A 21,949-nucleotide genomic window follows, 5' to 3' on the forward strand; every position below is an offset into this window, starting at 1 on the left:
CTGAAATTTCAACTCATTTAATATGGACAGTAGATTGAAGAAGGGCCAGTTGCAGGCATGAAAACTAATTACGAAGATATTCTTGTAGTTCAAAAAGAAGGAACAAAGGTCTAAATTACATAAGGGTGGTGTGAAGGGAAGACAACGGTTTGTGAGAGCTCCAGAGAGGATGAATGCACAGGACCAAGAATAGACTTTTTTATTTTTTATTTTTTGGCTGTGCCTGTGGCACGTGGAAGTTCCCAGGCCAGGGACTGAACTCACATCACAGCAGCAACTTGAGACCGCTTCAGTGACAACGTCAAATCCTTAACCTGCAAACTTAACCCACAAGGGAACTCCATAAGCATAGACTATTATATGAGAGCACAGGAGAGGGAGGAATGATACAGGGCCAAAATATGTAATCTGGTGGTTAAGAAAAACAATAGCTAACATCTAGTGATTCCTTGCTCTGTTCCAGGTACTATGCTAAGCACCTGATACATGCCTTAGCTTACTGAATCTTAATAATAACTGCTCTGAAGTAGGTAGCTGCTATGGAATTATTTATGACTAAAAACCTTTTATAACTATAGAAGTCAAAACCACAAAAGGTAAAATAACTTGTCCAAGTAAATTTAGCTATTAAATGACAGAGCTGGGATTATGAACCCATGAGGTCGGGCTGCTCAGCCCACGGCTTAATCATAAGACACTAGTGTTGTATCAGACACAGAAACTATGAACATAGCAATCATAGTGAGTTTGAACAGAAGGATCTCAAGAAACATCAGCTGAGATGAGAAGATACTGCGGGGAACTTGAGTTAGATTCAACAAGGAAGATACTGTGAGAAGTGGTCCAACTTAACTGAGGGCCAACTCTGTGCCAGACACTGCACAACATACTTTTAATACTTTCTCACTGATCCCATGCAACTATGTGATCACGAGTTTCTTTTCACAGTTGAAGAAACTGAGGATCAGAATGATTAACTAACTTGCTGAGGATCACACAGCTCCTACACAAGACAGCTAGGAATTGATCCAGGGCACTGTATCAAAGTCTATTCTCGTAAACATTAGACACACAAACACCCAATGTAACAAGTGTCATTGGGAAGGACTCAGTAATGACCACTTATATGGTGACTAAGAGGAAGTCTTGACCATATAATTTATTGTTCAATCTGTGATATTTTTGTGAATTTAAAAACAGGGATCCATTCATACGAATTCTAGGACCTCTGGCACATACTATAAATATCCCATGAAAACTAGGATGTAAGGAATCCTGATCAAGAAGTCATGGGCAGCCCTCAAAAGAAGAGTGTCCACAGACTAGTGCAAGTGGGAGTAAGACAACCATGTATTGAGGGGAACATCGGAGATGAGGAGAAGGAAGAATTAATGATTACGGATTTCCTCAAACAATTTGAAGATGTAAAGAAATAACTAGAGAGGAAAGCTGGACCTGCCTGTCCATGAGCTGGGCTGGCAGGTGGACACATGATGGACATGCAATACATATGACTTACGTCAGGGACAAAGAGAGGGGCTACTTTTAGTTGTTTTGTTCTGCTTTTGTTTATCTAATTTTCTAAGATGGGAGAATATTGAGCATATCTATAGGAAAAAGGGGGGTGGGCCCAGTATAAAGAAAAAGATAGGTGATGCAAATGTGAGAGGAGAAAATAAAATAAGAACGGTTGGAGAGCTTCAGGTGTTCAAGAAGTTTTTCCTGAAAAAGGAAGGAAAAATTTTCTTAATGATATAATAGGAGTTCCCTGGTGGCCTAGCAGTTAAGATTTGGTGTTGTCACCACTGTAACTTGGGTTATGCTGTGGCTTGGGTTCAGTCCCCGGCCTGGGAACTTCCACATGCCATGGGTGCAGCTCAAAAAAGTTAAGAGATAATAAGATGGCCCAAAGACTGCAAATATGGAAGAGACAGTTATCTATCAAGAAGTGCCCAGCTCCCTGGCTGAAGATGAATGAAAGCCATATGCATTCTGGGTCTCATTCAATTAGTACAAAACAAGTGTGTGCCAAGTGCAGGCACCTGAACATGCACCCTTGTGTAGGTTGGACCCTTCCAGTAGAGATGCCTCAAGCACAGTGATTATCTCAGAAAGGAGCATGCAGCATGGCAAGGTCCTTGGGCTAAGCTGAGGAAACCTGGACTCCATGATCTGTTGGACTGCTGATTTACTCCCATGACTTTGGACATGAGAGATTCCCCCTCAGGGCCTCAGTTTCCTCATCTGTCAAAAGGGAAAACAAACAAGATCCATGCTTTCCAAATGCCTGTTGGTCTATACAGGGTTTGGATGGCATATCTGTTTTTAAATTTTATTTTAAGTGAAGCAGAATATATATATTTATTATTGTAAACTTTGCTGAGTTTTCACAAAATGAATTGATGTAAGTAACATCACCTGGATCTTGAACTCAGCTCAAGAAACTAAACACTACTGGTATCCTAGTAACTTGCCCGCCCTCATTCCCTACCAGGTAACCCCCACCGACCCCTTGATGAGAACCCACTGTCATGACTCAGATCAGCAGAGATCAACTTCACCTGTTTATATCACTTCTGTAAATGGTACTGTGCAGTATGAACAATTTTGTATCTGGCTTCTTTCATTCACCATTACATTTCTGAGATTTATCCTTATTGTAGAGTGTAATGTTGAAGGGTTCAATGATATGTGTTTTACATATAAGAAAAAAATAATGTTTTTTCATAAAACCAAATTTGTTCAAAACAAATGATTATCCTTTCATTTCAGATTATTCTTTCAGTGATAAAAATATTTTTTTTGAAATCCCTTGTAAACTGCCAGAGTTTGGTTTTAGTGTTCTGTTTATTTTTTGTTTTGTTTTCATCTTAATGTACTAACTTAGCAAATTCAGCCTCATGTTTTACCATGCTGTAAAATTTGACTGGGCCTTGAAATCCCCAATCATAGGTTCCATGGGACTTAAAGCCCTCTAAATTTCTTGGTTCTGATTTGCAGGCCAGCTAGAGGCTTTGGGCTTCGGTTATAGCCACATTGGATAGGCAACTCACAAGGGCAGATTCTCAGAGGTGCTCACAAAGACCACAGTTACCAACTATTGATGTTTCTTGAGAGATAAGGGAAGCTATTTTCATGCTCATAATTCGCATGCATTAAAAAACAAATAGCAACATCAATTTCTCTAAGAACAAAGTCAAATTAGGTCTTATCAGAAGGCCCTCAGAATTGCCAGAAAGAGTGGACTTTGAGGAGATGCAAGACCCTCTTGCAGGAAAGGACAAGAGAACAGAGATATCAAGGAGGAGATTGTGTGTCCCAGTTTCCTGGAAAACAGAAAAAAAAAAAAGTGCCCAGGGATGGTGGTCCTCAAGAAAAGCCTCCTCACCACAAGAAGACATTAAAGAAGATGCAGAGGCTCTTCGCAGGCACTCAGTAAGCAAAAATGATTCCTCGGAGAGGAGGATAACATCAATCATTCTAGTCAGGGTTGAAACTGCATGTATCTTGCAAAGAAAAATCACATACATGTTCACACACACAAAGAAAAAAGAAGAAACAGATCCTAGAACATTCAGTTCCTAAAGAATAATTATCTGTTTCAAGTAACAGGATCTGTGGTGGAACCTTTCAACAAGATCTGTTCAAGAGAGGAGCTTCCTGCTGGTAGAATTCAGAATCCTCTTCCCCGTGGGATCTCAATTCATATTCAGCCTCTTTCCTTTGGATAAAGCCATTACAGGACAATTCTACTTTTAAACAAAATCAATCTGAGGCTTCGTTTCTCATTACTAGCTGTGAAAAGATGGAGCACACAAATTATTACAAATAAATGGTTACCCTTTTACAACTGAAATAAGAAATGAAGCTTTTCAGAAACCAGTATGTTATATAAGACATACACGTACACATCATATATAGTTTTCACGTTTTTTTTTCCTAGAAAAAGAATTTTCTGGCTAGTTAGCACACAACACTTTACTTCTGTTTCTGTAGCAAAGACCATCTCCTATTTGGGTAATTCACCTCTGTTTCTGTAGCATGCCCATCTCCTATTTGGGTAATTGTCCAAAAAGTGGGATCTCAGCAGAACCTAAGCCCACCCTCCCTCTGCCACTTCCCCCTGATGAGAGCCAAGGAGGCCATATTGTTCCTCCCCCATCTCCTGAGAAAGTCAAGATGTGAGTTGGTGACCCAGTCTTGGTCAACTGGAGTCTATTCTTCAGGACTTTGAATCTTCGTTAAATGATACTGAGAGTAAGGGAGTGTTCGAAGTTCGCAAGGGCATGATCCATACTGTTGATTTGGTAGAATCTTAGTCAAAGTTCCTGCTGTCTTATCCCCAGGGCTAATGATAGTTTTCCAATAAACCTCTCTCCCACCTTTTAAGTAAAGTTTACTCCTGTGCCTTTCAAACAAGAAGAGTTTCTGAGGCATGAGCTGGTGACTACACATGCATCCTAATACATTTTAATTTTTCAAAGGTTAAAAAACATATTTTGTTTTATATGTAATAAAGCACGTGTTTGAAAAAAATAGTTCTCACTTCCTGACATTGCCAAAAGGCAGGTGAAATTATTAGATGACCTCAGCCCAAGGATTCAAAACTAAAGATGAAGCTTCCTGAAGAGAGAGAAATAGAAGCATCTTAAAATCTCCTTGCATGGCTATGTTCTTAAACAGCATAGTTTTGATACTGAAGGGCAAGAACAAAAAAAAAAAAAAAAACAAAAAAAACAAAAAACAAAAATAAATATGCTATGTTTCTGCTTTAAGATACATATTTCTGATGCCCTTATCTAATTAATAATCACTGTGAGGATTCACTTTTAATTAATAAGCATTGCTTCACATAATAGGGAGGGAAGTTTCCTCTAATTAGCATCAGACCTGGCTCACACACACGTGTCTTCTAATTCCATATGTCACAGGGCAGAAAGTAGAGTCCAAAAGAGGGGAGAGCAAGGGGGGGGGGGGTCCCTTGTCTTTCCCTTTATACTCAGAAGATATTTCAGTCACAGTGCCCAGAGACTTGACTGGGGTAATTTAGTCCCCTCCCTGCCATTGGAAACCTGACAGAGTGCACCTGAAATCCTTTTGATCTTTGCCCCCTGAGAAAACCACAATGATGTCCTGAATTTGACCATTTGTGGCTGTAAATGTAGTTCTCTTCATAACAGAACCATGGATGTCCCTTTCCCCTCAGCTCCCCAGAACTTGTCTAACATATTCTAGTTCATCCTACAGTCTGCTTGGATCTGAAAATGACTGATGCCCATCTGAGGAGGGCTTTGGCTGGAAGGATGTAGAGAGAACTGTAGAGTCTCACTTCCTGGGGTGAAACACTGACTCTGCCACTCAGTAGCTACAGTACCTTCTGTGAGTTGCTTAGTTTCTCTAAACCTCAGTTCTCACATATGTAAAACCAAGCCATTTTACCATCCATAGCATGGGTCTATCGTGCATACTAAATGAAATGATAAATGTGGAACCCTTGGAAGAGAGTTGCGCACAGAAAATGTTTAATAAATGTTCACTTTAATTCTGTTTTGACACATGAACTTTTTTTTTTTTTTTTTTCGGTCTTTTTGTCTTTTCTAGGGCTGCTCCCATGGCATATGGAGGTTCCCAGGCCGGGGGTCTAATCAGAGCTGCAGCCACCAGCCTACACCAGAGCCGCAGCAACACGGGACCCAAGCCGTCTGCAACCTATATACCACAGCTCACAGCAACACCAGATCCTTAACCCACTGAGCAAGGCCAGGGATCGAACCAGCAACTTCATGGTCCCTAGTCGGATTCGTTAACCACTGAGCCATGACAAGAACTCCGACACATGAACTTTCTAGAGATCTTGAGGTCAATGTTTACAGTGATCCCAGTGGACACAAATGGTCCTAATCTCAGCAATGTCACCTTTTAGTTGTTGTTATATAAATGTGACTCTACTTCTTTTTTCTTTTTTTAAAGGCTTAGCTCAGTGGCAAGTCTTTATTGAGCACTTACTGTGTGCCGGGCACTGTTTCAGAGAACTTGGCATGTATTAGCTCCTGTCCTCATCACTGCCCCCATTTTCCATATGAGGAGTCAGAGGCAGAGACGCCAGATTACTGAGCCAAGGCCAGCCAGCCAAGGCCACCCAGCCTTGGCTCTGTCTCCTGGCCACCTATGCAAGTGAGGAGGGCTTGTGGGGAAGATGAAGATCGTGTGGGGACTTGAGAAGATGGGGCAGTTCTTTACCCTTCTCTTGGTGTGTGGAATCTGTCAGCGTGAGGAAGGAACAAGAGCACCAGGCTGAGGGGACTACCCTGGCTTTGAGTTAGAGGCTTGCAGGAGGTTTTATCGCCTTTAACCTCCTGTGCCTCTATTTCTTCTTTTTTTTTTCTTAGCTTTTTAGGGCCACGCCTGCAGCATATGGAAGTTCCCAGGCCAGGGGTTGAATCAGAGCTACAGCTGCCAGCTGACACCACAGCCACAGCAACACCAGATCTGCGGCCTACACCACAGCCCATGGCAATGCCAGATCCTTAACCCACTGACTGAGGCCAGGGATCGAACCTGCATCCTCATGGATCCTAGTCAGATTCATTAACTGCTGAGCCATGACAGGAACTCAAGGTGACCCTATTTCTATATCAAATTCTCTTTAAACAAGGTTCCCAGGGTCAGTGATGGGCTGCACTGATTCATCTACCCTCTCTGTTTCCTGGTTACTGCTGAGTTCAGGGCTATGAAGCGGGAGGCACTCTGTCTCAGGACTTCCCTGGAAGGGAAAGAAATTACAGCATGCCCACAAAGATGGTCAGCAGCACAAATGCTCAGAGACAGAGAAAATTTGTTGTAGAGTAAGATAAACAGTGATAATCTAGGCTGGTGGTCCCTTCAGGGAAATTCATCAAAAAAATAAGAGTGCCCCACCAAATGGTAGGAATATGTTACTTGCCATTTGAGAGACAGCAAATCTGGACATTCAGGCAGATGGTTGGCATCAGGGTGTCATAGCTGAAAGAGAGAAACTCAGTATTAAAAGAAAAAAAACACCATAAAATATAAAAAGAAAGATGGAAGAATGGGAAATAAATCTCTTTATGTCTTATCTTTACATATAGATGCCTGCTGTATCTTACTGTCACCATACCTTATACGGTAGTATCATTAATCACCACCAAATCTTTTCAAAAAGAAAGAAACCGAGGTTCAGAACCACAGAAAATTGACAAGGTCACAGACCCAGGATACAGTGGAGACAGAATTTGGTTTGCCCTCTGAGGAAACAAGAGGTCGGAGCAGGAAAGCAAAGCTGTATTTTTAGGAAAGGAGAATAGTTCAATAGGCTGATTCCCAGGCCCAATAATTAATAAGCTAAAGGTATTATCTTAGACATGGACACAGGGAATAACAGGAATACCTTGGTAGAAAGCGGATTCTTTTTTTTTTAATTTATTTTTTATTGTTATTTCCCCCAACACACTTTTTTTTTTTTCTGCTGTACAGCATGGGGACCCAGTTACACATACATGTATACATAATTTTTTCTCCCATTGTCGTGCTGCATTAAGTATCTAGACATAGTTTTCAGTACTATACAGCAGGATCTCATTGTAAATCCATTACATGAGCAATAGTTTGAATCCACTGACCCCCAAGCTCCCAATCTCTCCCACTCCCTCCCCCTTGGCAAACACAAGTCTATTCTCCAAGTCCATGATTTTCTTTACTGTGGAAAGGTTCGTTTGTGCTGGATATTAGATACCAGATATAAGTGATATCATATGGTGTTTGTCTTTCTCTTTCTGACTTATTTCACTCAGTATGAGAGTCTCTAGTTCCATCCATGTTGCTACAAATGGCATTATGTCATTTTTTTTATGGCTGAGTAGTATTCCATTGTGTGTATATACCACATCTTCCTAATCCAATTGTCTGTAGATGGACATTTGGGTTGTTTCCATGTCTTGGCTATTGTAAATAGAGCTGCAATGAACATGTGGGGGCATGTGTCTTTTTAAAGGAAAGTTTTGTCTGGATATATGCCCAAGAGTGGGATTGCTGGATCATATGGTAGTTCTATGTATAGATTTCTAAGGTACCTCCATACTGTCCTCCATAGTGACTGTACCAGCTTACATTCCCACCACCAGTGCAGGAGGGTTTCCAGAAAGAGGATTCTGAATGAGCTTAGCACTCAGTTACAATGCTAATTTCTCTTGACTGGAAATCACTTTCTTCAGGGCTTTTGCTGAAAGGACCAATCAAGATTCCTGTTGTACCACCAGTTTTTCAAACAGTTTTGGGACATCCATTGTTGCAGTAACCCTCAGAGTCTACAGAAGGTGTCTATAGCATCTTTTTGTGTGTGTGTCTTGCATGTAGAAGTTCCCAGTCCAGGGACTGAACTTGTGCCACAGCTGTAACCACAGCCACAGCAGTGACAATGCCAGATCTTTAATCTGCTGAGTCACCAGGGAACTCCTATAGAATCTTGTTTTTTATTTTTTTAAGGAGAATATGATTTTCTTTTCAGAAGGTGATGATTCATAGTCAAGGGTAGGACTCAAACCATGGAATGTTTTGGGCCAAGACAGTATAAAACAATGGAATGCAAGTATTCATTTTTATCTGTGATGCTTGTAAACATCCATTAAAAGTGTAAATGCTCAATTTAACTCCATTTACCCCAATCTACTAAAGACTATAAAAGATTAAGATAATGGAATAAAATATTAGTCCCTGTGTAACATACAAACCCTTGGGTAACATCAAAAGCAAAATGTAAAATGAGTGCCTTTAATTGTAATATTTACACTCTCCCTGGCTGTCCCAACATCATTTATAGGCAGCTTAATTAAACACTATCCTAACTCAGCATAAGGAGACCTGAGGGGACATATTTTATACCTTCAAACCATAAGTGTGAAAGAAAGCTTTGTTTCTGAAGCCTTTGTCCTTGTAATGATTAGGCAACCTGGAGAACATGCATGAGTCACCCAAACTGCTCCTTGCTTGGTCACCTAAGAGGTCAAAGGGGACAGTGCTGCCATGCTTTATGACCTGCTTTTGCCACACACTCTCCAGGTGCCCCTGTTCTCTAGGAACCTGAAATTCTGACTCCATATTGCACATGCTGACAACCTCCACTTTTACAACACACTCTAGCTCCGAAGAGCTGGGCTTCAGCTACACTCAGAAGTATCATTATCCTGAGGAGTCTTGGCAACATTTTAATAATAAGCAGAATTTTTGCATTTTTAACATCTTCAAAATTCAGGATGCATCTTAGAATTGATGCATTATAATAGTCAATGTCAACCAGGTGGCAAGTACAGTGCTTTGAGCGAAAACCTTCTATAGACAGCCCCTGGAAGAATCATGAAGGCATCACCATCTAAGCACCTTAGAGTCAATAAAAAATGAGTGTCTTCAACCAGATAACATAGCTAACATTTACTGACAACTTTCCGTGGACTGTTGTACCAGTTATCGGATGTCACATTAATTCTGCCTAACCAACAACCATAAAACCTCAGTGTTATACAACAATCAACATTTATTATTATTTCTCATGAATCTGTGGGATGACAGAAATTCTGATTTAGGCCAGGCCCAGCTGGACTTACCATGTGTCTGCAGTCAGCTTCAGCTGTGTGTTTCTGCTGATCTTGGTTGGGTTCCCTCATGTTTGAAAATTAGCTAACAGGAGGCTGGTTGACTGGGACATGTTTCCCTCCTCCTGTTGTTCCTTCCTCAGGCAGTTTAACCTTAGCTTGTACTCCAGGTAGCAGGATTCCAAAAGAGGAGATGAACTCATGCAAAAAGTTTTTTCAAGATTCTGCATGAATAATAAACATTCTACTGGCCAAAGCAAGTCCTTTCCATAAGCCCCCAAACAAACCTGAAGATTCTCAGATCTTCCTCTGAGCTCTCTTTGGCCTCCTGTAACACTTAGCTAGAGATGGACATCTGCTGCCCCCTTTAGGGTTGGTGATCACTTTTCAGCCTACCACCTTCTGAACCTGCCAACCTTAGTCATGAGCCATATCTGCCTAATATCTGTGGCCTTACACACTGTGCATCCTATTTAATTCTTAATATCTACACCTTTAACTACTACTGTAATTAAAAACTACAATACAGCTTTGAAAATTGTCAAACATATCTTCCTGTCAAGCCCATCTATCATCTGAAAAAAAAAAATGCTAGAGCTACTGCTAAAAAGTATATAAAAGTAACTCACATAGGATCCTTGTGGGAATTCCTTTACATCTTTCCCAAGGAACTAGAAACTCACCAAACGTTGAAAACCAAGACCAAAATCATGCTCAAGATTAGTGATCACAGTCTTTCTTTTAAATCAACCTGTCTAAAACCCTTATTCTAAATCAATCTGGTAAGAATGACAGCTGTTAGAAGACTATACTGCTAGTGCTAGATTCACACTAATAGCTGGTCTTATAAATAAAACTTTAAGAAAAGGATAAAGTAGTGGGTCAAAGATGCAGGGTCTGCTCATCTGGATTTATTTTGTAATCTTAGTCTATTGATCGCTTTCTCTAAATATTTTGTCAATTATTTATAGAAAAGTGAGGAAGAACATTCCTTTGATGCCACATTTTTATCCCCAAACCATCCTTTGGAGATCTAGTGTATTACAAGTTTATTGTGGTCTTCAATCTTCAAGGGATCATTTCACCAAGTTTATTTCTCTCTAACTTGAATGCTAGCTGATGGCAAGGTCCAGGGAAAAAAGCTTCAGACAAACAGTGTACTTGGATATTTGTATTTCTTGTGCTTGAGCAATTAAATAAAACTGCTTGGTAGGCTGCCTTGGGATATGAGAGGCTTAACAGCCCGCTGAACAAACAGTGGAGTTGCTGTCACACTTGAATTACAGTCTGTTTAAACTTCAAATCAGCTACAACACAGGGCTCACATTTCCTGAGCAGGTGGGAAAGAAAAGCCTCCAGGATATCAAGGAGACAACTGCCTAAATCCTAAAGAGGAGGTTTCCAGACTTTTGAAGAGGACACTAGACAAACAATAAATTGAAACTTTTCCTAAACGTTCAAGGAAAAGCTTCCTTAAAATCTAATCTTATGAAGTACAGTAGAGATGTGAGCAAGTATAAATCAGAGGTATCCTGAAATGGTCTGTAATGGATCAAAATTTAGATGACAGTTGTAAAACATCATTTTAAGTTTCCCTGGCTTGGTTACAAATGTAACCTGAGAACCAGAAGAATGTTAAGGTTTTTCTATGCTATTTTAAATCAGTGGTTCTTGGAAACACACATATACACAAACACACACATGTATTATCTCTCTATTTATCTATCTATCAGATTAAATTGGTTTTAGGTGCTTATTTAGAGTAGGCTTACCCAAATCACATAATCTAGTTTGCTGCTATTTATGCTGGTATATTTGACAACTGTTACCCTGAGTGACAATTATAGATCAGTTTCCTTTATTTTCTGGGTCTCCAGCTTGACCAAGTGATATATCACCATCTCTGAATTGGTGGTGGCTGGTGAACAAACTATGCTTTTGTTTGTTCATCTTTTAAAAATCATCCAAATTAAATGTGCATTTAAGAATTGAGGGTTCTTAAATACATCCATACAATAGAGACTACTTTGCCATCATTAAACATGATGAGGTAACATTAACATCCAAAAGGAGAAATACTTAGGTATAAACCTAACAAAACATGTTTAAGAACTAAATGAGGTAAATTGCAAAACTGTTGAAACTAATCAAAGGAAGACTAAATAGAGAGATAATCCACATTCATGAACAGAAGGGCTCAATAGTATTAAGATGTCAGTTCTTCCTGACTCGATCTATAGATTCAATGCAAACATTATCCTATAAACACATGCACGATCATTCTATATATTCATGAAAGCATCAAAAGACAACTGGAAGAATATATACTAGTTAGTGATGATTATCCATAAGGGGCAGCTCAATAATGAGTGATCACCCTGTTAGATTTTTACAATTTATATTGCTTGTTATTATATCAAGTATGTATTGGTTTTATCATCAGCAAACAAACAAACAACAAAAACGCTATGATGAGAAAAGACAATAAAGTTTATAATCAGGAAAGCCAGACAGACTGAGGAGATGATGCAGGTTCTTTTCTACATTTAGGGCAGACTGGGCGGTGAGTGCTGTCCTCAAAACTTCTGCCACAAAGTCCCCTCAATAGCAAATTTTCCAACACACACAGCTTCCAGGCCTTGAAACCAGTTCATCTGACAAGGGGGGGAGACAGCACTGAGGGCAAAGAGAGATGGCCTGAGAGAGAGCACAGTGCTTTCATTGGGTTTATTGATCAGACATACAGTGTCATGAGGTTCAGGCCATTGTGAATAATCACTATCACATGGGAGCACTGAATCTTTCACCACCACTAGCCAGAGTCTCACGCCTTCCAAGGGATGCTGCCTCCACCCAAGTTTTCATCCTGGAGCGGATACTCTATGCTTGTAGTCATTCTATGCTTGGATCATACACAACAATGAATCACAAAAGAAAAAAAGAGGCAGGGGTGGGGGTGGGGCAAAAATCTTGCACAGAAAATGTAGAATAAGTATTTTAGTTATTACGTTACCATTTTTCAAGTATGAAACCCCCAAAAAAAGTTTGGGAAGAGGGAATGGGAAGGAAAGGAAAGTTAGAGGATGTCAAGTCTCAGCTGTTAACCTTCTCCTTTCCCCCAAAGCTTATTAAAAAATATGCAGCAATCTGTTAATGCCCTTAGGAGGTGAGTCTAGGCCCTGTTGAGAGCTTCCTATTCCCCCAACTCTTCCCAATCCTTTCTGAGCACATTTCAGAAGGGCAAAAGGACAGGCCCAGCATCCACCAAGCAGAACATTCCTGAAAGACTCCTGAGTGTGAAGGCAGTGTGACACGGTAGTCACAACCATAAAGAAGCCAAGTCTAAGCCTCCAGGGAGAGAGCAGTCTTTGTTCTGCCACCATCTGCACTTCCTTGAGGAGAGCGAGACGAGGGCCCCCCTCAGCCATCATCCCTCACAGATGCTTTCACTGAGTACCACAAAAAAAGGCCCAAAGTTGCCTAAAGCCCACGAGATACCCCTGTGCAATGAGATAAGGGATCTCAGGATGAAATGAGTGGCCACTCAGTATGAAAGGTACCCACCCTGCTTGCTAAGCTAGCTCCTTTGACTTCTGACAGTCATTTGCTTTTTATGACACATATGAGCTACCTACTTTGTTCCGCCTCTGGAATTTTTGTCCCTTTGGCTCGTGTCCTTCTGTTTGGGTGCATTTAGTCTTCCCTGTGCCAACTGTGCCTACAGTGGTTGTGATCCATGGTTTTGCTCTTACTTAGAACACATACCTGTTCCTCAGACCCTGCTCCAGGGCACTGAGCCTGCTGTCCCTTCAGCACTCATACCCTTTACTGAAAGGGTCTTCAAGACCTATACCCCTTTGGGTTGGACTGGCACCCAGCCTCTAGGAGTGACCGGCTGCCCTCTTGAAGGCTTTTATGGATCCAGCAGCTAATTCTCAGGGGCCATTTCTGCCTCTCTCCTCCCCCAAGGGGCAACTAGACACAGGCTTAGGAAACCTGCTTCTCATTTCTTTAATGTCCCAGGAATCAGGGAGTTCCCAGCGTGGCTCAGCAAAAATAAATCTGATTTGTATCCATGAGGACGCAGGTTCAATCCCTGGCCTTGCTAAGTGGGTTAAGGATCTGGTGTCGCCGTGAGCTGTGGTGTAAGTCACAGATGCGACTGGGATACCGAGTTGCTGTAGCTGTGGTGTAGGCTAGCAGCTACAGCTCCGATGTGACCCCTAGACTAGAAACTTCCATATGATGCAGTTGCAGCCCTAAAAAGAAAAAAAAAAAAAAATTGTCCCAGGAATCATATTCAGTGGACAAATGACCCTGAGGTCCACCTGCATTTCTGTAGGAAATGACACTTCAATGGAGGGCTATCCCCCTGCTACTGTGGCTCCTGCTCTCCTGGAGCTAGGTACATACGTCCCCCACCCATGAAGTCCAACAGCCTCACAATACTCAGAGAATAGGAAGCATGAATGCTCCTTGTAGGTGGCCCAACAAGGAAAAGAGAAGCTGTTTTTGTTTTCGAGCAACCCACAATTTTCAGACTCTTGTTTTTTTGTTTTTTGTTTTTTTTTTTTTAATTTTATGGCTGCACCTGTGGCATATGGAAGTTCCTGGGCCAGGAACTGAATCCAAGCTAGAACTTTTTAACCCACTGCATTGGGCTAGGGATCAATCGTGCACCTCTGCAGCGACCTGAGCTGCTGCAGTTGGACTCCTAACACACTGTGCTACAGTGGGAACGCCCTCTGATTATTTTAAAAAATTAACCACAGAAAAGACTAGCTATACCTCTCTCCCACCTCTGCTTCCTGTAACTTATTCTTTTCCGTTTTTCGTAATTCTCATCTACGATTTTTGTCTGTGTTATGAACAAAGTTAGAGGTTTTAAGACCTGGTTTCCCTGGTTGTTGAAATTATGCCACAGGAAAGGGAAGGACATAGAACTTTCATGCCTCTTTGCCTCAGCCACCACCATGAGGGCACCCTCGCTTCTGACACCAGCAGGTCATCTTGGTGGGTTGACTTTTCATCTTTCCTAATAAGCAAATCAGATACACGATTAACAGTTTCTCATTTGTTCAAACAGAAACTTGTGACAGCAGAAAACTCTGAGCAGTGTGGTGTTGGAAGCTCCCCAGCCACCAGGCCCAATAAGGTTTAACGCTTCCCTGGGCTGAAGACGAGGCACAGATGGAGTGAAGCTGCGTCTGGGCTTAGCCCTTTGCATTGTGTTTTGAGAATTCTACTGAGGCTAAGCAACCAGAAGTTTCCGTGTGGTTTTATTTTTATTTGTTCCAACAGTCAACCATATGCTACCGCCTCAAACCAGCCAGTCACCCATAGGTAATAACACATGACTTTTTTTTTTTTTTTTTGCATTCCACAGGGGTGGTATTGGCTCATGATGGAGGAATGCAGCTGATTCTCTCTTAATGGCAGTGCCTTTGGGGAGATGTGGATGTTTGTTTCAAAAATGATAAGGTTTTAATTGGAAAAATCCCTTCCATCACCCTTTCTACAGGTTTATGAAGCTAGTTCTTATTGATCATGTGATTTTGATTACTGCCTAAGATGAACTCCAAAGTAAAGCTCAAAATAAATCTCATCTAAGATATTAAAATGTGTTGGAAATACAGGTTTGAGGACAGGGTAATTCTCTTTCAGGCTAAATTGATGGCCTAAAAACCTGCATGGGTTATGGTCCATTTCTTAAATTTATCTAACACAACTCATTTGGGAAATTTGTAAACAATAGAGATCCCCATTCTCCTATTTTGGTGATTGGGTCTGTAAGTGTACAGAGCAGTGGGGATGTTGCCCCCTCACCAATGACCTCAGATGACTGATTATATGAGTGGAGCTTTTCTGCTGTCAAAGCAAGGATCTAAAAAACAAGAGAGCCTCAAGGTCATGTTCATGGAAGACAAACCTGTCATTCTTTGATTTCCAGCTCTGGATTCAAGTGCATTAAAAGTTCTCTCCCTGACACCAAAGGACAACAACCCCCTAATGCCTGGATTTCGTTGACTTCCTTGATCAAGGAAAATCCTTGATGTCAGAGGAAAGAGGCAGCTCAAGCCCTTGGTGGACCCAGTTTGTATCAATAAATGAAACAGATCCAAACCTCCTATTGATAACAGAAATCACCAGTGTAGCATTTTAAATTTGAGTTTGTGAATTGAGGTCACCCACACACTCATACACACACATAAACCAACCTGCTTTTTCAGCCTTCCTGCTCTAAAAGGATCTGATCTATATCTCCTGTAAATTCTGCCCACTCAGGAAATGAAGAGTGATGAGATTAACCCAGCACTTGGAAAATAAAATCCTGCTGTGGGAATCTAGAGGTGTTGCCTTCTTTCATATTCCCTCTTCTCAAAGGGAACAGCCCTAAAGCTCCTGAAAACTGGTTACAAATTAGAGGTTACAAGAGAAAGTTGATTAAGCAAATTTTAGTATATTCATTCAACAGAATATTATGATGCAACCATTATGATATTTACAAATAATTGATAATGACATGGGAAAAGACAATATAGTGTTCAATAAAAGAGCAAAATGCAGAGCCACATAATAGCATAATTTCAACAATTATACATAAATACATAATCATATATGCATAAACAAGACCAAGGTATAAGATACAAAAATATTTTATTTTACAACAGATGGGTTACAAATAACATTCATGTAATTCTTTAGATTTTTTTCTGTCTTTTTTTTTTTTTTAACTAAAATTTGGTTCATCTCAAGGTAATACAGGAGGAAATTACTTCCAAGTTAAAATAGTTTAAACGTGTTAGGAAACATGCTTTTTCAATTATGGCTCTGGGATTTGAGCACACCCACTATGTGTGGGGACCTCTACCATTAGTAATAATCAGATTGGGATCAGGAAAAGTTTCATAACTGATGCCACAAAGATATTTGAGAATGTTCAGGAACATCCAATGCCATGTCCTGTTCCATGCAGTCCATCCAGATCAGAACCCCAAGGGCAGAGCAAGCAAAGGAGCTGAAAAGATGACTTGATAACCAGTTAAATGGACGGTGTACAGTGCTCTTCAAAACACAGAACACTTTGATATTAAATGCATTGTTGGATCTAGAGATGAAACAGAAACCAGTGAGTAAAAGCTACTAGAGGATTCAGAGTTGAGCCTGGCACTAGAAAGGACATTCTAACAATCAAAGCTCCTGAGAATGTCAGTTCCCGAGCCAGTCCGAGTTCAGTCTGAAGATGGAGGACCATTTGTCCAGGATGCTAGTGAGGGCATGGTCACCTACAGTAGACAAAAGCTGAATTAGATAACATACAAGCTTTCCTGGGACCCTAAGGTTTCAGACTTACAAAGCTGCAATTTTATTTGACCAAGCAGGCAGGACAGATAGGACTACTCCCATCATACAGATGATAAAGTTGAGGCTCAGAGTGATAACTAACATGCCTAAGTCATATAGCTAGAGTGTGGCAGAACCACTAACTTCAAACCAATGCTGTGAGCGCCAGTTTATGCATTCAAATACCATGGAATATGTATAAAGCCAGGATACCAATAACTCTAACAGGGATTTGGGGAAATAGATCCTTGAGTGGTAAGCAGGAAGAAGAAATGGCAACTTCTTCTCAACTTTTGGCTTTTGTGACTGGATTACAGTTCACATCTTCTTGTTTCATCCAACACCATGGCTTGCTAGGAAAGAGTCACAGGTGAAGCTGTAGTCCAATCCAAAGCTTTGTCTTCTGAGAGGTTCTCTGAATTTTCTTAGGGGCTCAGGGAATTGCCCTCCACACAGCAGCCCCACTTGTCTTGACTGGGTCTGAGGCTGGGCAGGAGCTGCCAAGACAGGAAGGGAAAAGCCATGACCTTCTACCAGGATGAAGAAATGCTTGGTTCCTAAGAACACGAGCCTGCTGTAAGGGAAGCAGGAGCCTTCGGCCTCTGGTCCCAGGAAGTTGCTGAGCTTACAGTTATGCGGTTCCCAAGGAAATGTATTCCCACCAAAGAAAACCCAGTGGCACAGAAGAGGCCTAGGCAGGAGTATTGGTCTTTCTCATCCTTAGTTTCCAGAATTTGGTCAAGACTGTAGCTGTTGTTGTTGCTCTGCCACAAAGAAACATCATGGCAGGAGGGAGAAGGAGAGAGAGAGAGGGGGAGAAAATTCCAGTAGAGTAAAATTGGAAACATTAGAGAAGGTTTTTTTTTTTTTTTTCCCTCCTTTTCTTTTTTCCCATTAAACTGTCAAGCACTAACACTGTATTAACAGTGTACTCAGCATTCCAATTTCCATGAAAGGTGATTTCATTCAAGTGACGGCTAGGAAGAAGTAAAAAAATCACTCCAATTAACATTTATTGAGACGGACCATGCAACACGCACTCTACTAGAGCATCTTCCAAGTGTTGAATCATGTTAGCCACCTGAATATCTTATGAGGTGGCTACTATCACTGTGCTTATTTTACAGATAAGGAAATACACAGATTCCGATAATCTGTCTGAGGTATTACTCCTATAGCCCAGGTAAGAAACTGAGTGCTCAAAGGTTGTATGAACTTGCCCAAACATTACACAACAAAAGAAAGAAAGATCAGGACTAAAATTCTAATCTTCTAGATCAGGTGTTATGGTCTTCCTCCAGCCTAAAAAAAGAATACCCTAGACCAGGGTTCACAAATCATGACCACTGCATCTTACGAAACTTTCCGGCTCACTGAAACTCCCTGAACAAACTCTGTTGAGAAGTTCCTGCTGTGGCTCAGTGGGTTAAAAAGCTGACATTGTATCTGTGAGGATGAGGATTCTATCCCTGGCTTTGCTCAGTGGGTTAAGGATTTGTCATTGCCACAAGCTGTGGCATAGGCCAAAGATGCTACTCGGTTCCATGATGCTGTGGCTGTGGCATAAGGGGCAGGCTACAGCTCCGCTTCAACCCCCAGCCTGGGAACATCCATATGCCACAGGGGCAGCCATTTAAAAAAAAAAAAAAAAAAGAAAAGAAAAGAAAAAACTCTTTTAAAGAAGACTGAGAAGACTGAGACATCTAATTGAACCGAATGTTCATTGGACATCTACAGTGAGTCAGTGCCTCTCTCTGTCTGGTACTCTCATAGCTTATGGATTCCTTACCACTGACTTGCAAAACTGTCTTTATCGCCTTATTTATAGAATACATGAGGATTCTGAAGCCAGTCTTCTGACTATTAGTGCAGGCCTCTCCACCTCATATCTCAGGTTACCTCCCCAAATGGACAGTTCTTGAAACAACACAATAGTTAAAACCATTTACACTTGATTCTTAGCCACTCTGATCTTAATAGAATGCTGTTAAAATTTTCTCTAAATGTCTTAGCCTTTAATAATTAATTAAACTGAGCTCATAAACAGGATAATCCTGACTCTACCCATAATGAGGTATTTTACTCTCCCTCATACAGTTTTACTGATGGCTGGCTATAACCACAAAAGCAATGCCCATCTCAAGGAAGAGAACTGACATCTCTAAGGTTTGGTTCTCCATGTTACCTTCTCATGGACTATGAGGAACCTCAAACCCAGAGGTCAGGTAAAACTGGTTGGAGGTAAGCCTTTCCAAAAAGAAAAGAACAGATTCATTTTTAAATCAAAATGAGCCTTTGGAAAACATTATGGAGGTTCCTCAAAAAACTAAACATAGAACTACCACATGATCCAGCAATCCCACTCCTAGGCACATATCTGGACAAAGCTATTATTCAAAAAGATACTGGCACGCCAAGGCACAGAAACAACCTAAATGTCCATCAACAGATGAATGGATTAAGAAGATGTGGTACATATACACAATGGAATACTACTCAGCCACAAAAAGGAACAAAACAATGTCATTTGCAACAACATCGAAGCAACTAGAGATTCTCATACTAAGTGAAATAAATCAAAAACAGAAAGACAAATGCCATATGAGATCACTTATATGTAGAATCTAAAATATTGCACAACTGAATATATCTACAAAAAAGAAATAGACTCACAGATATAGAGAACAGACTTGTGATTGCCAACAGGAGGCGGTGGGAAGGAAGAGGGATGGACAAGGGGTTTGGGGTTGGTAGATGCAAACTATTAACATTTAGAATGAATACGTGATGGGGTCCTACCATACAGCCCAGGGAACAACATCCACTCTCTTGGGACAGAACATGATGGGAGAGAGTGTGAAAAAAAGACTGTGTATACATACACACACGTGCATGTGCGTATGTGTGTGTGACTGTGTCACTATGCTGAAATTGGCACAACACTGTAAATCAACTATGTTTTTTAAAAAAATGAGTCTTTGGAGATAGAACTTTATCTGCATCTACCATTTACATAGAGAATAAATATGCATCAAATATGTAGCTGGCATAGCAGGCATGAACTCAGCCAGCCCTTGGCACTTATGAATTAGCAATTTCATACAGAAGATTTCAGTGAAGCTCTGAAGTCAGATAATTTGTAACATCAAGAGCATGTAAAATAGCATAGTTTTCAGAAGGATTGAACTTAAGCTGTAAGCCAGCTACTCACACTACAAAGGCAAAGGGTTCACTGGGCAAAGACTCTGGGGATACAGAGGTGTCGACTTTTGGAACAATCTCACCATACATTGTAAAACTGAAAATAATACCTCCTGGGATTCTGTTATAATCTCTCAGTAAAGAAAGTCCCTGCAATTACCTCAACAGCCCTAATAATTTCAGTTGACTATTGGTATTAATAGAAACCCACCAATTCAATCAACTATTTTCTACAGAATCAGTTAAGATGGTTTCTTAACTAGTTTTTTCCATTAGCCACATTCATAACTTCCAGAGGAAATGAAGCATTAAAATTTATTGCTCTGAGGCACTGGTCAAATCACCAACAATCAACTACACACTATGATCTTTATATACCACTTCCTATATCCTCACAATCTTCCACATCAAAACCCAATTCCAGTCTCAAGTTCTCTCTTAAGATGCTTAAATGTAGGAAAATGCTGAGGAAGCAAGATGAGAGTGAAGGGGAAGCCTTCATTTCTCATTCATTTATTAATGCAGTACAAATTAAATAAATAAACTTCTCACTTCATAGTATGCCTAGGACATTTGCTGGTAGAGAGGACTGACTGAGAGTTGATTGCAGTGGGGCCGAGGACTTTGAATGGTGTCCAATTTTATTTTTTAACATACAAAGTTTGCCATGGAATTAACATGTGCATCTTATAGTCTTGTATGAGAACTTTGTCATAATAGGATGCTTCAAGAGTGTCTGGATAAGCAACAAAATGATTCCATTAGCAGCTGGCTTGGAGGATGGTACCTGCTGAGAACTCTTAGTCTGTCTTTAGGTTGTTCACCAACTCAGTTCTCTTGACTCAACTCATTTAATGTTTACAGCAGCTTGGATTCACACACTTTCCTTGGCCATCTGAATTAATCATGCGCATCTCATTCAGGAGGTTTCCAAGAGATAGTCAGGTAATACATAGAATCAGGAGGGGCAGCTCATCTTTCTGTGCCACCATGAGAAGGTGATGAGCTTGAAGTGGACCACAGGTGGTCACCAACCTTGGGGATGGCTTTGCTCATGATAATACTGGCTAAGTCTCTGACCCATATCTTCTTCCTCAAGGAAAAGTCATAGCACAGGTCCTCATTTTGTTCAGAATGGACTTGTAGGAAACTCCATGTACTTTGCATTTAGTGCCCTGGATGGACTTTGTAGGGAACCACATGGTATTTTTTTTTAGCACATAGGATTCAATTAAGCAACAGAAGATCTCTCATATAATTTGGCTTCTGTATGGTCATTGTTTATTTAAAATCCTACATTGAGGAGTTCCCGTCGTGGCGCAGTGGTTAACGAATCCGACTAGGAACCATGAGGTTGCGGGTTCGGTCCCTGCCCTTGCTCAGTGGGTTAACGATCCAGTGTTGCTGTGAGCTGTGGTGTAGGTTGCAGACGCGGCTCGGATCCCGCGTTGCTGTGGCTCCGGCGTAGGCTGGCAGCTACAGCTCCGATTGGACCCCTAGCCTGGGAACCTCCATATGCCATAGGAGCGGCCCAAGAAATAGCAAAAAGACAAAAAAAAAAAAAATCCTACATTGAGGATAGAGGTCAGAGGAGAATGTATTCTTGTGAGTAAGCATAACCAAGGTGAAGGCACATGTGTACATGCATGCATGCACACAAATACACACACACACGTGCACACATGCACACACACACACACACACACACTTATGGTCAGTGGTAACAGGGCTTCATCTTCCTTATAAAGTACAAATGAAGGCAGAGTATACCAGAGTAGAGCAGCCTTTCTCTCCTTTAC

At 40.9% G+C, this 21,949-nt stretch overlaps 1 protein-coding gene across 2 annotated transcripts in view; it reads right to left on the reverse strand.

The window, feature by feature from the left end:
* Positions 1-21,949, reverse strand: part of LOC106506120 (uncharacterized) — a 396,310-nt gene that overhangs the window by 365,475 nt on the left and 8,886 nt on the right. For both annotated transcript variants that reach the window (XR_014825797.1, XM_084993374.1), the window contains exon 3: positions 6,944-7,002. Coding sequence is in view for 1 of the 2 variants with exons in the window: in XM_084993374.1 (XP_084849500.1) it covers positions 6,944-6,970 (27 nt within the window). In the remaining variant the exon portion in view is untranslated. The remainder of the gene's footprint in view (positions 1-6,943; positions 7,003-21,949) is intronic.

Source organism: Sus scrofa, chromosome 14, assembly GCF_054392235.1.
Source record: "Sus scrofa isolate SSC_HxYL_T2T_F1_AM1 chromosome 14, Sscrofa_HxYL_maternal_Yorkshire_Landrace_v2.0, whole genome shotgun sequence".
In the NCBI taxonomy this organism is placed as follows: Eukaryota; Metazoa; Chordata; class Mammalia; order Artiodactyla; family Suidae; genus Sus; species Sus scrofa.